Here is a 13821-nt window from a genome sequence, read left to right as displayed (position 1 = left end):
CGTGTGGTACACATTTACTTTACTCAAGAAGAAGTACAGATACTCGTGTTTTAAGACTCTGGTAAAAGTTAAAAGTACTCACTACACTTTTTCAATCAAAGTAAAGAAGTTTGGGCTCCGACATGTACTTAAAAAGTAGCCATTACTACTAGCTGTTTTAGTTTAACGCTGGTAACTGAACTTCACATCATAGTAATATATTAATTTAAAATCGCTAACATTTTGTTTCCTAATGAATGTATTCAGGCAGAACATCCACCATATACAACACAAGTAGAGGAAAGATGATGATCAGAAATGTCATGTTTACATCACTGACTTCCTCTGTCTCATCCACATTAACCCCAAACCTCTTGTTACCTTCTGCCCTGCTTGCTGTTAGCGTTATAAACTAGTCTACATCTGTGCTGTGTGAGAGCTAGAAATGATACACCAGTGGCAGATTGAAAAAGCTGCACAAAGACAGGAAACAGATTGATGGGCTGAAAACAAAAAAAAAATATTGATAATGTCACAAATAGATTAAAACTAAAGTAACTTAAGTTTGATTAGTGATTAGATTTTTATAAGGAATTTAGCTAGTGAGAATCTTGGAGAGTCTGCCACAGTTCTTCTGGACTACCTGACCTTTCTTGCATGTAAAACTCAGCAATCTTCCTTAAATTATTAGTCTGAAAATGTAATGTGTTCCTGTCTTTACACTTTAAAACATTTTAACTTTACTATTCCAAGCAAAAAATGAAATGTAATGTTTGAAATGTATTTAGTTTTTGTACCTAATCAAATACGCAGATGCCCATAAATAAATAAAGACTAGGCTGCCCAGGACTTCTTCCAGCATGCAGTATATGTACACAATCTTAGAAAAAATCTTTAAAATTAATTTGAAAGAATTCAGAATATTCAGAATCTGCACATATTTATTGTACATTGTAAAAGTGCCTCAAAAGCATAATTATAACAATTAAAATGCTTGTTTTAGCTCAGCTTTGTGCTTCAGACTATTCATAGTGCATTCAAATGTGCAATGTGTTTTTATGTTGTTTAAATTGTATACAGTAATCCCTAGTCTATTGCGGCGGTTACGTCCCAAAACCACCCACGATAAACAAAAAACCGCAATAATACTATTTAATGTACTAACATTTTACATCATTTTCAATACATTTCATTAGTTCAACATAAAAGCACAAAAACAAGTCCCTATAAGTGTTATTGGTCTATCGTACTATGCGTAAGAGACCGGGCTCATCAGCGAAACAAGTTGTGTGGCAAATGCAATTCCACAATAAACCAGGGTCACGAGATTCGAACCGTGAGTGAAGCGGGGGATTATTGAAATTCTGGATTTAAAAACCACAAAGCCAGCCATCAGAATCATTAAAAATATATAATTCAGCCATTTTCATTGCTCTTAATGATATTCAGCATTAAAACAATCAGATGTGTAGATCTCAGTGATTTCAGTTGTCCAGCTTGGTATAGGTGTGGTATCTTTTTATTACAGCTGCATATTCTTCACCAGAGCGGTAGATAGTGCGTTTTAGCTCACTGCTGGAAAAGTCCACATGGAAGAGGCCAAATCTCACACTGAAGCCTTCTGACCACTCAAGGTTATCCAGAAGTGACCAGGCAAAATATCCTTTTACATTCACACCATCGTCTGTGATCGCTAGAACACAATGCAAGACACTGCATTAATGGTCTGTAAACAATATAATGTCTATATTTAGAAAAACCCAGCCTAAAATATTTATCGATCAAACGTTGCATCAAAGTCAATATATATTCTTATTTATTAAACACTGCTAGTGTAAAGAATAATGTACGCTCTGCTATTGCAAGACCTTTGGATACTTGCTGAAGTGTGTCCTGATAAAACTGGCAGCGATCAATATCTTCGAACTTCACAGGCCCAATTTGCGAGAAGCCATTTTCAGTGATATAAATGACTGGGTTGTTGCAAGTCTCCTGCGGAACATAATTCCATCACATTTAAAAAAGTTGTGAATGTGTAAATGTACCAAGTTAGAAATGCAAGTAAAAGTAAGAATAATATCTCAAATATACCTTTATGTATTTTAAAAGCTTGCGCAGTCCTTCGGGCACAACAGCAAGCCAGTACGCGCCACTCACTGGCCATGATGGATCTATTATAGCCTCTGTTCCCTGGTCCCCTGCGAAACTGAGCTCACTGGGACGAGAGCTTGCATCCTTCACTTTGCGTGATGTATAGTAGTTCAGTGCAAAGAAATCAGCTGTACCCAAGGGCTTGGGTTCGTCCTCTGAAAACTTGGGCAACCGCTGCCCTTTAGTAAATCCTAGCTCAAGGTTCTTAGCCTCAATCCTGAACCTCATGGACTTTGGATAGTCCCCTGTGCCAAACACTGGGCAAGCAAACCAGCCAAGGGTAAAGTCCATGTATCGCTGAGTGGCAGCAACATCTTTACTACATCCAGGGTCTAAAGGTTCAGCCCAGTCACTGTTAAGAGCAATGGAAACCATTCCTCCCTGCAGACCTCTAAAGTGGGCATTATAGCTATGCCAGGCTCTAGAATGAGCACGCAGCATGTTGTGTCCTACAAGGTAGAGTAAGGTCCCTGGTTCTTTAAGGCCTGGGGCTAAGATGCCATTTTCATACCCAAGTTTCGCACATACATAAGGCTCATTTAGTGTAATCCAAAACTTCACCCTGTCCCCAAAAGTTTTAAAGCAAAACTGAGCATACGAGTCAAAAATATCTGCAATCTCTGGAGATTCCCATCCACCATGGTCCTGAAGAGCCTGAGGCAAGTCAAAGTGGTTCAGGGTGACCATGGGAACAACAGCATTCGCGATCAGGTCATCAATCACTTTATTATAGTATTCTACACCTGGGGAATAAAACAGAAATAGGTTTATTCTCAGAGATGATGATGTGTGCAGAAAAAGATTATTACAATAACCTCACATGGACTTGAGTTGAAATTTACAGAGGGGATTTAAGAAACATCATAAATAAAAAGCAATGTGTTGTAACCAAAACTTTTAGTGCATTAAATTTTACACCGATGTTAATATTTCAGTGCTTGGGGCTGCTTCTCAGAGAAGCTGTGGAACAAACTTCGCTGTGACGGAGGGTGAGCGTGATCAACCCTGAATGCATTTTAAAAACCAAATAGACTTAACTACATTCGTTGCAGGGTATTCATTGAAAATGCATTCAAAGCGTGGGCATCAATGCATTAAAAAAATATAAGAATTTATAACAATTATGCTACCTTTTTGCTATACCTTTGGCCCAGATTGCATTTTGAAACACACACTGAATTTTGCTACAAATTTCACACAGTGTTACGATGAAAATAAAATCCTAAATGTCCTAACCATGAGTCTAAATGCATTTAGGACAAATAACATGTCAAATGATCATTTTGCTACTATTTCTGTTTGGACATTTTACACTTCAAATACATTTTTTTTTTATATATATTTTCATTTTGCAACTAATTAAATGTTAAAATTAGAATGTAATTACATAGTACAACTACTATTGGAAATGGCAAATGTAATTATATAATTTATATAATTTTCATTTCCTTTTGCACCAGACTTTGCACATATGGAAATGGAAAAAGTACATTTAAATACGTTACCATTTTGAATACTGCATTTTACATTTTAAATTGCATCTCTTTGCATCCATAAATTAACAGTGGAGTAAGATATTGAGATGTTGGCTTCCACAAAACAGAAGCCATGAGGATGCAAATTTTGCCACACACAAATGTACCGTATTTTATATATTTATGGCATATTTATTAACCACCTATATGTACAGAAGCACACACTCACCAATGCATTGGTTTACATTGACACACAAACACACATTGCAGATTACCAATTACTGGTCGTAGTTTTCCATTTTGATTTTATTGAACACATTCCAGACCTTTTGGGTTGACAAAATGTGTGGTTCCATCAGGAAGCAACCGTGGCCATGAGAAGGACAGACGGTAGTGTGTGAGGCCTAATTGCTGGATACACTTCAGGTCCTCATCCCAAAGCTGGTAGCTGTTACAGGCCACATCTCCAGTGTGACCCTCGAACACTCGGCCTTTACTGTGGCAAAAAGTGTCCCATATGCTGGGGCCTTTACCGTCCAAATCCCAGCCCCCTGTACAACCACACAAAAGTGACAAAACACACTTGAAAACATAGCTTGCTTCGAGTTGCATATATGAGTTAAATTACAGGCATCATTACAGTGTGTGCTGCATGTTCTCCTCTGGGTTCTCTGGTTTTCTCCCACCACACAAAAACATTGGTTGAAATACATTTAATTGCGTGTGTGTTGCAAAAAAGTGTCCATCCAGGGTATATTTCCATCTCATGATAGATTCTGGATCCTCCATTAACTTTGTTAAAGAGCATATAAATGTTTTAAATAATAGTTTATTTATTTATTTTTACTTAAGTGGTTTCATTTTGCAAAAGTGCATTAGAGTGCAGCTATAGAAAAGTAATCTACCTTCGATTTGGTACGCAGCTGTTGACGTTCCCCATGCAAAATCACTGGGAAAATGTTGAAGGGACACAGTTTTTGACAGCGCCATGTCGGCTGCGTTTGTCATTGACGAACATGAACACGGCACACGCGTCCTCTCACTTGTCCATCAGACCCAAAGCTCAACTTTAATTGCCGCCGCGTTTTACAGCACCCGGAAATACAGCGTGGAGCGTCAGCACGTACAGCGTGTGCGTAGCTACGTCATCACGTAAAGAAAGGGGAGACGTCTGTTTATACATAGGATAGGTCTCATATGCTTTGCGTCCAAGGATTAGGGATGAGCGATATCACTTTTTTCGATCCGATATCAAATACTGTCAAGATCAGTATCGCTAATAGGCATCTTCTTTTTCTTTCGGCTACTCCATTAGGGGTCGCCACAGCGGATCATTCGTCTCCATTCTACTTTGTCCACTACATCTGCCTCTTTCAAATGAACTACCTGCATGTCTTCCCTCACCACATCCATAAACCTCCTCTTTGGCCTTCCTCTTTTCCTCCTTCCTGGCGGCTCCATCCTCAGCATTCTCCTACCGATATACCTCATGTCTCTCCTCTGCCTATGTTCAAACCATCTCAATCGCACCTCTCTGTCTGCAAAAAAACCTACATGCGCTGTCCCTCTAATAAACTTATGTCTAATCCTGTCCATCTTTGTCACTCCCAGTGAAAATCTCAACATCTTCAGCTCTGCTACCTCCTGCTCCACCTCCTGTCTTTTCGTCAATGCCACTGTCTCTAATCCATATAACATAGCAGGTCTCACCACAGTCCTATAAACTTTCCTTTTCACTCTTGCAGATACCCTTCTTTCACAAATCACTCCTGCGATCACTCCTCTCCACCTACTCCACCCTGCCTGCACTCTTTTCTTCACTTCTCTAACACACTCTCCATTACTTTGCACTGTTGACCCCAGGTACCTGAACTCTCCACCTTCAACACCTCTTCTCCCTGATTGGCATACCGATCAAATTTCCAGTATTTTCATATAGATTCTCTCTCTCTCTCTCTCTCTCTCTCTCTCTCTCTCTCTCTATATATATATATATATATATATATATATATATATATATATATATAAAGTAATAATGGTGTTTTAAATTACTTAAATAATCAGGGCACCAAACAGAACTTGTGCAATGTTTCCATATGAAGTTTTATTGCCCGATGTGTGGATTTTGGTGCTCGATTTGGGTTTGGCACTTCAATAAAACAAATGTTCAGTGATTATATATAATTTTTTTATTGGAGTCAAACAAAAATGCATGCTGAATTAATCGGCATCAATAATAATTTAGCTGTAAAATTATTTTTCATTAATGTTTTATTATCTGGCATTGGAGTGGAAGATGCTGTCATCTTCCTCCTAAATTGGGCTATTTCGCACCTGGAAAAGGATGGGAGCACAGTGAGAGTTTTTTTTTACTTCTCTAGTGCTTTTAACACCATCCAACCTGCACTCCTGAGGGATAAGATGGTGTACATGGGAGTGGACCATCATCTCTCTAACCGGATATTGAATTACCTCACAGACCGACCACAGTATGTGAGGACTCGTGACTGTGAGTCTGACATTGTTGTCTGCAACATTGGAGCCCCGCAGGGAAGGGTTCTGGGCCCCATTCTTCTTCACCGTCTACACTACAGACTTTATGTTCAGCTCAGCAACCTGTCACCTGCAGAAGTTCTCTGATGACTCTGCCATCGTCGGTCTGATCATGGATAATGATGACAGGGAGTACAGACGACTGATCCAGAACTTTGTGGACTGGTGCCAATGGAGCTGCCTTCAGATAAACGCAGGGAAAACCAAAGAACTGGTGGTGGATTTCCAAAGGCACAAACAAACCTCATTATCACCAGTGAACATTTAGGAAATGGGCATTGTAAGAGTGGACTCTTACAAATACCTGGGTGTTCATCGAAACAGCAAAATGGACTGGACAGATAACACTGAGGCAATTTATAAGAAAGGACAGAGCAGACTCCTTTTGCTGAGGAGACTAAGGTTTTTTGGAGTGCAGGAGGAGCTACTGAAGACCTTTTTTGACTCTGTGGTGGCCTCAGCCACATTCTATGATGTGGTATGCTGGTGCAGCAGCATCTCTACTGCAGACAGGAAGAGACTGGACAAGCTGATCAGGAAGGCCAGCTCAGTCCTTGGGATACCCTTGGACACTGTACAGGAGGTGGGAGAAAAGAGGATGGTAGCTAAACTATCATCATTACTTCAGAATGACTCTAACCCCCTGTTTGAAACAGTTTCATCTCTGAGCAGCTCCTTCAGGGACAGACTGTTAAATCCTAACTGTCTGAAGGAGTCTTTTCTCCCTGCTGCTATTAGACTTTACAATCAGAGCTGCTCCCAGTGAACCAGTCACCAAATTATACACTGTTATGTTAATACTGTTGCAATAACAATAAATTTAAACCATGCAATAATACCTATGTGCAATATGTTTGATAATGTAACTACTTACTCGTGGTCTCTTTTTCTTCTTTTGTATTTATACATTGTGTTGTGTATATACTATATACTGTATTATGTTTCTACTTTGTTTTTTGTTTTTTTTTACATATTTGCACATTTCTTTTTTAGATATTTGTAACATTATTTTAGACTATGACTTAATTTTCCACAAACAGGACAGATTAGGTTTATGTTGAGGTTAATGATAGTTGTACATGTTATTTAGTTGTTGTGGTTGTTGTTGTTCGGATGAAACATGTTCAAATCAAGGAGTCAGTCAAAAAAAAAGATTAATTAATAAAATAAGAATAATTACAGAGCCTTGGAGGTGTGGTACTGTATCACAAAAATATATTGTAAAATGCTCTCTTTTGCCTTTTAACACCACTAAGAGTAGGAAGAATGCTTTTATACTCTATAGAGTTCATTGAATGTCCCTTAGTGAGCCATTTATTCATTTACAAGTAAACTTCCTGCTTCACTATAAAGTACCAACATAAAACTTGTGTTTTGTCATTATAGTAAAGGACTGTCAGAACTTGCACACACACGTAAACAAGTCTCATCTCTTGCTTTATACAGTTGCATGCGATGCCTGCACCCACTTCTGTTTGTAGGCTACCCACAGCTACGAGTTGGAACTTGCCTGTACTCTTTAGACTCACAATGAATACAATGCACCTAGGATTGTGAAGGATTGTGTTACAGTTGTAATCTGTTTAGTTGGCAAGTAATTCTCTTTAACAGTTACATCATGGATTCATCAATTAGCTACAAGCATTTTGTTTAATGGTAGGTGATGAAACACATAAAATATAAACCACTACACTGCATATGGCATCCAACATCTACATGAACTAAACAGGTGACACAGAATAGCCCACTAATTATTCATGTACAGCATGCCATTCACATGAACATTATTTGATTCTATAAATAGATATCTTTCGTTTTTGTGGGATTAACACAGTTCACAGAGAAAACAATAATAAATGCATAAATGTTTAAAAATCTATCAAGGGGATATAGAGGGCTTAGTCATCTAATATTGGGAATTTGCATGTTTTCCCTATGCTTTCGTCATTTCTTCAAGGTACTCTGGTTTCCTCCCCTAGTACAAACACAGGCATTGAAGGCCGATTGACATTTCCCCTTGTCTATAATGCGTGTGTTAGTGTTTGATTGTGCAGGTAGAAAACCCAGTCCATGATGTCTCTCACCTCTCCAAAGTCTCAAAGTGTTTTAGAGGATGGATAAATCTAGCACAAACAGAATTCATTAATTTAAAACCAGATAATTCAATGGATAATTAACAATGTTACTTTTCACAGCAGTTTTACTCTAAAATCAGTTTCTTCTGTTAGAGTAATCATCTGTCGTTTGAGTTTGTACAACGAATTCTACAGAAAACATTGAGACCTTCTCAAAAAAGAGAACACAAAAGCAATGATGGAAATTAGATGCACTTTAAAATGTTTTACCTGAGTGTAGTATTAACAAAACATATAGAATGTCTTTATTATATACAAAACTAGGTTTGTTTCATTTTTATTAATTTTTTGCTGCTTTTTAAATAGATTTTTCCATACACATTTTTATATGGATTTGAATGTTTACATGTCCAGTATTTGCTAACCTAATATTGTACTCCTTCACTGCACTGTGCTACTCTCATTGTGTTGTGTAGCTTGTACTAAACGTTGTTTGCACACGTGCACTTTGTGTAGTTTTTGCGTTATCTTGTGTTATATCGTTTCATGTAGCACCTTGGACCTGGATGAATGTTGTTTCGTTTTGCTGTGTACTGTACTCTATTAGGCTAAAATGCCAATGAAAGCCAATTGACTTGGTTGAAATGTGAAAATAAAACTTGAAATTCAGGTTCTTTTTCCACAGAGTTTGGTTGATGATGATTACGGGTGATAGTGGTGATGGTAAAGGTGGTTGTGGTGGTGTGTACTACTGAACACTTGGTCTGTTTTCGCAGTGAAGCCCTATGAGCTGCGCTTCATCGTGGATTACTGGTGGTTTTTTATGGAAAAGGTGGCAGCCCTGCGATGACGTCATCGGCGGAAGTGGAGCACACGGATTCACACGGACTTTTAACGAGTTCAACAAACTGCAAGCTGCTTCCCCTCCTCCTCCTCGCCTCACCTCGAGTTTAAAATCTGCGTCGATCTTTTGGACGTCGTTTTTTTTTTTTGTTGATGTTCCTGGAAAAAAAAAAAATTGCATATATTTCTACGGACATTTCTGTAACCTTATGGAGTGAGAGCTGACCGTGCGTGCTGGCGCGCGCGGTTCCCCAACTACAATCCGGTGTGTTTTTTGCGGTGCGGATCTGCTCGGCGCGCGACCAACTTTTGTGTTTGATAAGTTCGCGAACTCGTTCTTGAGTATCATTTAGTTTGCTTTGAACCATAACTATTTTTTTGCAAAAAACAAAACAAAGGAAAGGAAAGTAACTTTTGAGCAAAGCGTGATCAGATTTCCTGAAGTTTGTATGTCCTGTGTTTGGCTGCAGCTGTCTCCTCACCGCGCAGGAGTCTAGCTATTTAAAAAAAACCAACAACGAAGAGGCAAAGAGAAAAACGACATGGAATACAGCCAGCAGTGGCAGCCAGCCTACAGAAATTTCTGCTCGAGTTGAAGTTTCTGTATAATAGATTGTAATAGACTGGGAGCTTCGAGCGACTCAATGGCACCGAGTCGTAAAACGAGCCAATTGGAAAACAAAGGAAGGATCCCGGAGCGCGTCTCAGGACTGATTCATGTGCAGCACACAAAGCCATGGCGCATCCCAGTCTAAATGTGGACACCAAGATTCCAGCATGACCTAAAACGTTGTGCGTAATTCCCTAAATTAATTGCATTTAATGTGCGTTTGTCGAAAAAACACAAGAATAATCATTTATGTATCTGTAGACAAACAAACAAACTGTGCCGCTTTCCGAGGCTTCATTAACTCCACTCCTGTGCAACATAAGAACAAGCTGGAAATGTCTCCTAGCAGCTGCTGTACGCTTTTATTAGCGTTTGTACTGCTCGGGACTGCAAACTGGGCAGCTTCGCAAGAATGTAAATACTATGAAGAACGACAGAAAACCACCGGTCGTTCAGGGACAGCAGAGAAGAAGGTTGTGTGTAGCAACATGGAGCTCCAGCAGGTTGTGCCTGTCACTTCTTTCCCCAACAGTACAGTCACACTGTAAGTAACCACCATCCACCATCATGCTGCCTTGTTGTTTACCTCCCTTGTTTTCTTTCTTTCTTGCTGTTGAGTGACACGGCCAGGTTTTGTTGCATCTAGAGCTCCTGGTGGAAGGAATGAGTTTTTAAAAGGTGCTCATCTATTTATACATCTTGGACTGGACTCCAGTGGGTCACCACGGTGAAAGCTATCATACACACTCAAATATGTGTCAAGCTGGATCATATCTCATACCAACACCATTCTTTGTAATGTTCCACTATTAGGCTGGATTTGGTTTAAGCCTGGGTTTGGTTTAAACTTTTCTGTTCCTAGAGACATCGCATCACTTGACCCGACTCAATTTGTGCCTATTAGCGAATCGTAAGCTTGCAGATTAAATGTAACGGACACATCATCTTTCAAGATAATGAATCTTTAAAAAATGCCTATTGCCGAAGTAGGTCTTGTTTTTTGGCAGCTGAGGTTTTCAAAGTAGTAAGTGTGGAGCTGTCATGCAAACTCCGTGAACCAGCAAACATCTCTGTGTGTTTTCAATCTGAAATATTGGCTATGAATTTAAAAAAATCTCAAGTCTTTTTCTTTTGTGGCTGGGTGTAAAACTGGCACACAGAGCATACCTCCACATTCAGACTCCATCTTCAATCATGGACCCATTAAAAATTTAGCTTCCAGGTGGACTGTAGAGGCCATAAAGAAAAATAAATATTAACAACTCTACACTCTCAGAAAAATGTGTAACAAACTGTATCAATGGGCAGGTACACTGAACAATACACTATTTGCAAACACTGCTAAACATTCAAAAGTTATTAAAAGTACTTCATTAAATCAGGATTAAGATTTAATGTATTTAAAAGTACACCTCGTGCACCTTACACACTGAAGGTGCAGAAGTGTACTGAACCTTTAAGGTAATGGTAACACCCCAGGTAAAAGAATTACAGTGTAATACCCCTAATTTCTGAGTGTATACTAGAGTTGTCCAAGTGTACTATAGCATAACCTCAATAAGTAGTATTATTTTCTGAATTAACCCTCGCTGAAAGGGAAAACCCTCTGTTTTAATGTTCTGGAGTCTTTCCAAGTTCTCTTAGAGGTATACCTCAAAAGCCTAAAAATGTTGAACAACATGTTAATATATGGTACTTACATATGTGCTAAAAGTGGCAGATGTAAGGAATTTCTTATTGTGCTTGTTTTAAAGTAAAAATTACATTATGGTCAAATTGCTGCCGATTTTGCTAAATCTGTCGACCTTGTAGTTCTTGGTACTCGCGTCAAAAATAGCAGGCATGAATTTATGTCCAACCAGATGATGAACCTGACTACAGACATGATGCAATATAAATTGAAATCTAAAGTGTAGGACAGTTTGGGTATCATAGTTGGAGCTTAGACCAATATCAAATTTCTGTGAGAAATCCCAAACGGATGTTGTCCTGGTTAGCGGTTGTTGTCTGCCAGACGTTGTGAATTTTCACTCTTACATGGTTTGCATCACTCAGTTTGATCACTTTGTCTGAAAAGTGTTTGCTGTGAAAATGTGACAGTGTCTGTCCACTTGATGCGTTCTTCTGAGCAGCCCTGTGTGCTTTTTACCAGAATGAATGGGATCAGATGATGTGTCTCATGGTCTGCAAACATTACTATTGAATTTCTGTGGTAAAGTGTCTGTACATATTGAGACCTGTCCAGTATGTGGATTTTTAGCTTTTCCAGCTGATTTGTCTGATTGTTTGCTCGAATAAGGCACATTCACTGTATGCCACTGTATTTTTTTTTATGGATATTTGAATAATAACAGGGTCTTATTTCCCTGCCTGAATCAGCTGCACTATTAACTCTTCCGTTTTTGCTTGAGGACTTTGTTTAATGGCAGGTCAAATTAGTTTTGTTGGGAAAATATCCTTTATATTCATTATCTTTTATATTCTGTGTTTCAAACTACAGAGGTGCAATTTTGTGCAGTTGCTAAAACATACCAGGATGCTGGTACTTCTGTCCAAGTGCTGTTCTGCACTGGTGCACATAGTTCTGTAATATGTCATGTCACAAAGTTTTGATCAGTACGACGCTTCTATGCATCTCAGTATCGAGCATTACATTCAACATGTGTGCCCTTAAGCACAATATAGATCCTTACTGCTTTAATCGAGTGTTAATAAAATTTCACGAGGAGCTACAGCATCTTCCATCAATACAAACAACCCCAAGGGACATCTTAAATATAAAGCTATGTTCACACTTAAAAAGAAAGGGTTAGCTTTAGATAGCTTTAGTTACATTATTTATCTATGTATCTACCCCCTCACAATTCAAAAGCCATTTTATTATATCTTTTCAAAGGACAATACTATAGAAATGAAACTTGGATATATTTTAATCAATGCGCAGCTTGTGTAGCAGTACAGATTTATTGTCTTCTGAAAATAACATGCAGCAATTATCAAAATAGCCTGCAACAAAAGTATGTACATCCTAAGTAATAACAACTGTATGACACTCAACCATGCAAAGCCACGTGTCCTATTCATCATGTTCAAGTTTTTGTCTGCTTGACAAGACCATACAAATTGGTGTATCTTGTACTCGAGTAGTTAAAATTTTCTGAGGATTTAAGAATTAGAATTGTTGCTCTCCATAAAGATGCCCAGGCTATAAGATCAGTAACACCCTGAAACTGAGTTACAGTACAGTGGCCAGGGTCATACAGAGGTTTTCCAATACGGGTTCAGCTCGGAACAGACCTCGCAAGGGTCAATTAAAGAATTTAAGTCCTCGTGCGGTGCAGCAGGCTCAGAAGCTGGCTTCAAAAAAACTGACACGAGTGCTGATAGCATCGCTTTAGAGGTTGCGGAAGCAGAAGGTTCGCTAGTCAGTGCCCAGACCGTTCGCTGCACACTGCAGCAAGTCCGGTGAACAGTTTCCTGAAGACATCCTGTCCAAGAGCATGAATTACTGGAACCATGTCATGTGGTTTGTTGAGACTAGGATAAACTTGTTTGGCTCAGATGACGCCCTGGTGAGGAGTACCAAGAAAATTGTGTCTTGCCTACAGTCACATGGTGGTGGTAGCATCATAGTCTGTAGCTTGTACTGGGGCACTGGGGAAACATGGATTCCAACATATACTGAGACAATCTAAAGCAATGATGCCCTCCCATCAGAAACTGAAGAAATAATGTCTAATTTGCAGTCCTGTAATAAAACATTAATTTACATTGTACTCACTGTACACTGTATTACATGTGGTGTGTGTTAACATGAATAAAAATAACCAGATGACCTGCAGAAATAGGACTTTAGCTCTGATTAATGCAAAATGTTTACATGTAGAGTAGATATGAGGCTTGAGTGACGTTCTTTAGGAATTGGCTTGGGGGGAGGGAAACTAGTCAAAAATAAACTACCTCAAACATTAGACATTTCTTGGCCCCTTTATGGGAGATTTGCACATTCCAGTGATTCATTCTCACTCGCATTTAGTGTTTTGGGTTTCACTGACTTGAGCATAGAGCATGTGACGGTCTGACATGGTCCAAAAGATTGAGATAAGTGTTTTACATGCACATACTCATCCAACTT

At 38.9% G+C, this 13821-nt stretch overlaps 2 protein-coding genes across 4 annotated transcripts in view; one reads left to right on the top strand and one right to left on the bottom strand.

The window, feature by feature from the left end:
* Positions 1-902: 902 nt before the first annotated feature.
* Positions 903-4711, bottom strand: gba3 (glucosidase, beta, acid 3). Of its 2 annotated transcripts, none has more exons than XM_046850700.1 (5): positions 4511-4708; positions 3932-4156; positions 2071-2873; positions 1848-1971; positions 903-1672 (listed from the first exon to the last, which is right to left on the bottom strand). In XM_046850700.1, exons 1-5 carry the CDS (start codon positions 4611-4613, stop codon positions 1464-1466), a joined length of 1464 nt encoding a protein of 487 aa, XP_046706656.1. In that variant the 5' UTR covers positions 4614-4708; the 3' UTR covers positions 903-1463. The 2 variants fall into 2 exon arrangements, with proteins under 2 accessions (XP_046706656.1, XP_046706658.1); XM_046850702.1 differs by having other exon boundaries at positions 1376-1672; positions 1862-1971; positions 4511-4711.
* A 4173-nt stretch (positions 4712-8884) lies between these two features.
* Positions 8885-13821, top strand: part of LOC124387422 (adhesion G protein-coupled receptor A3-like) — a 30215-nt gene continuing 25278 nt past the window's right edge. Inside the window, exons 1-2 of one of the 2 annotated variants that reach the window (XM_046851780.1) lie at positions 8885-9868; positions 9948-10230. In XM_046851780.1, coding sequence (XP_046707736.1) covers positions 9832-9868; positions 9948-10230 — 320 coding nt within the window. In that variant the 5' untranslated portion in view covers positions 8885-9831. Of the gene's footprint in view, positions 10231-13821 lie in introns of both variants that reach the window. The other variant, XM_046851779.1, reaches the window with a different exon arrangement.

The sequence above is a fragment of the Silurus meridionalis genome, chromosome 6, assembly GCF_014805685.1.
Source record: "Silurus meridionalis isolate SWU-2019-XX chromosome 6, ASM1480568v1, whole genome shotgun sequence".
NCBI lineage: Eukaryota > Metazoa > Chordata > Actinopteri > Siluriformes > Siluridae > Silurus > Silurus meridionalis.
This window is presented reverse-complemented; position numbering and strand designations above follow the sequence as displayed.

Excerpts from the sequence above, each read along its gene's own strand:
- gba3 (XM_046850700.1), bottom strand. The coding sequence starts at position 4,613 with ATGACAAACGCAGCCGACATGGCGCTGTCAAAAACTGTGTCCCTTCAA. Across the intron at positions 2,874-3,931 it reads ACATTTTGTCAACCCAAAAG|GTGTAGAATACTATAATAAA; the intron begins GTCTGGAATGTG and ends TTTATTCCCCAG. Across the intron at positions 1,673-1,847 it reads ACTTCAGCAAGTATCCAAAG|CGATCACAGACGATGGTGTG; the intron begins GTCTTGCAATAG and ends ATTGTGTTCTAG.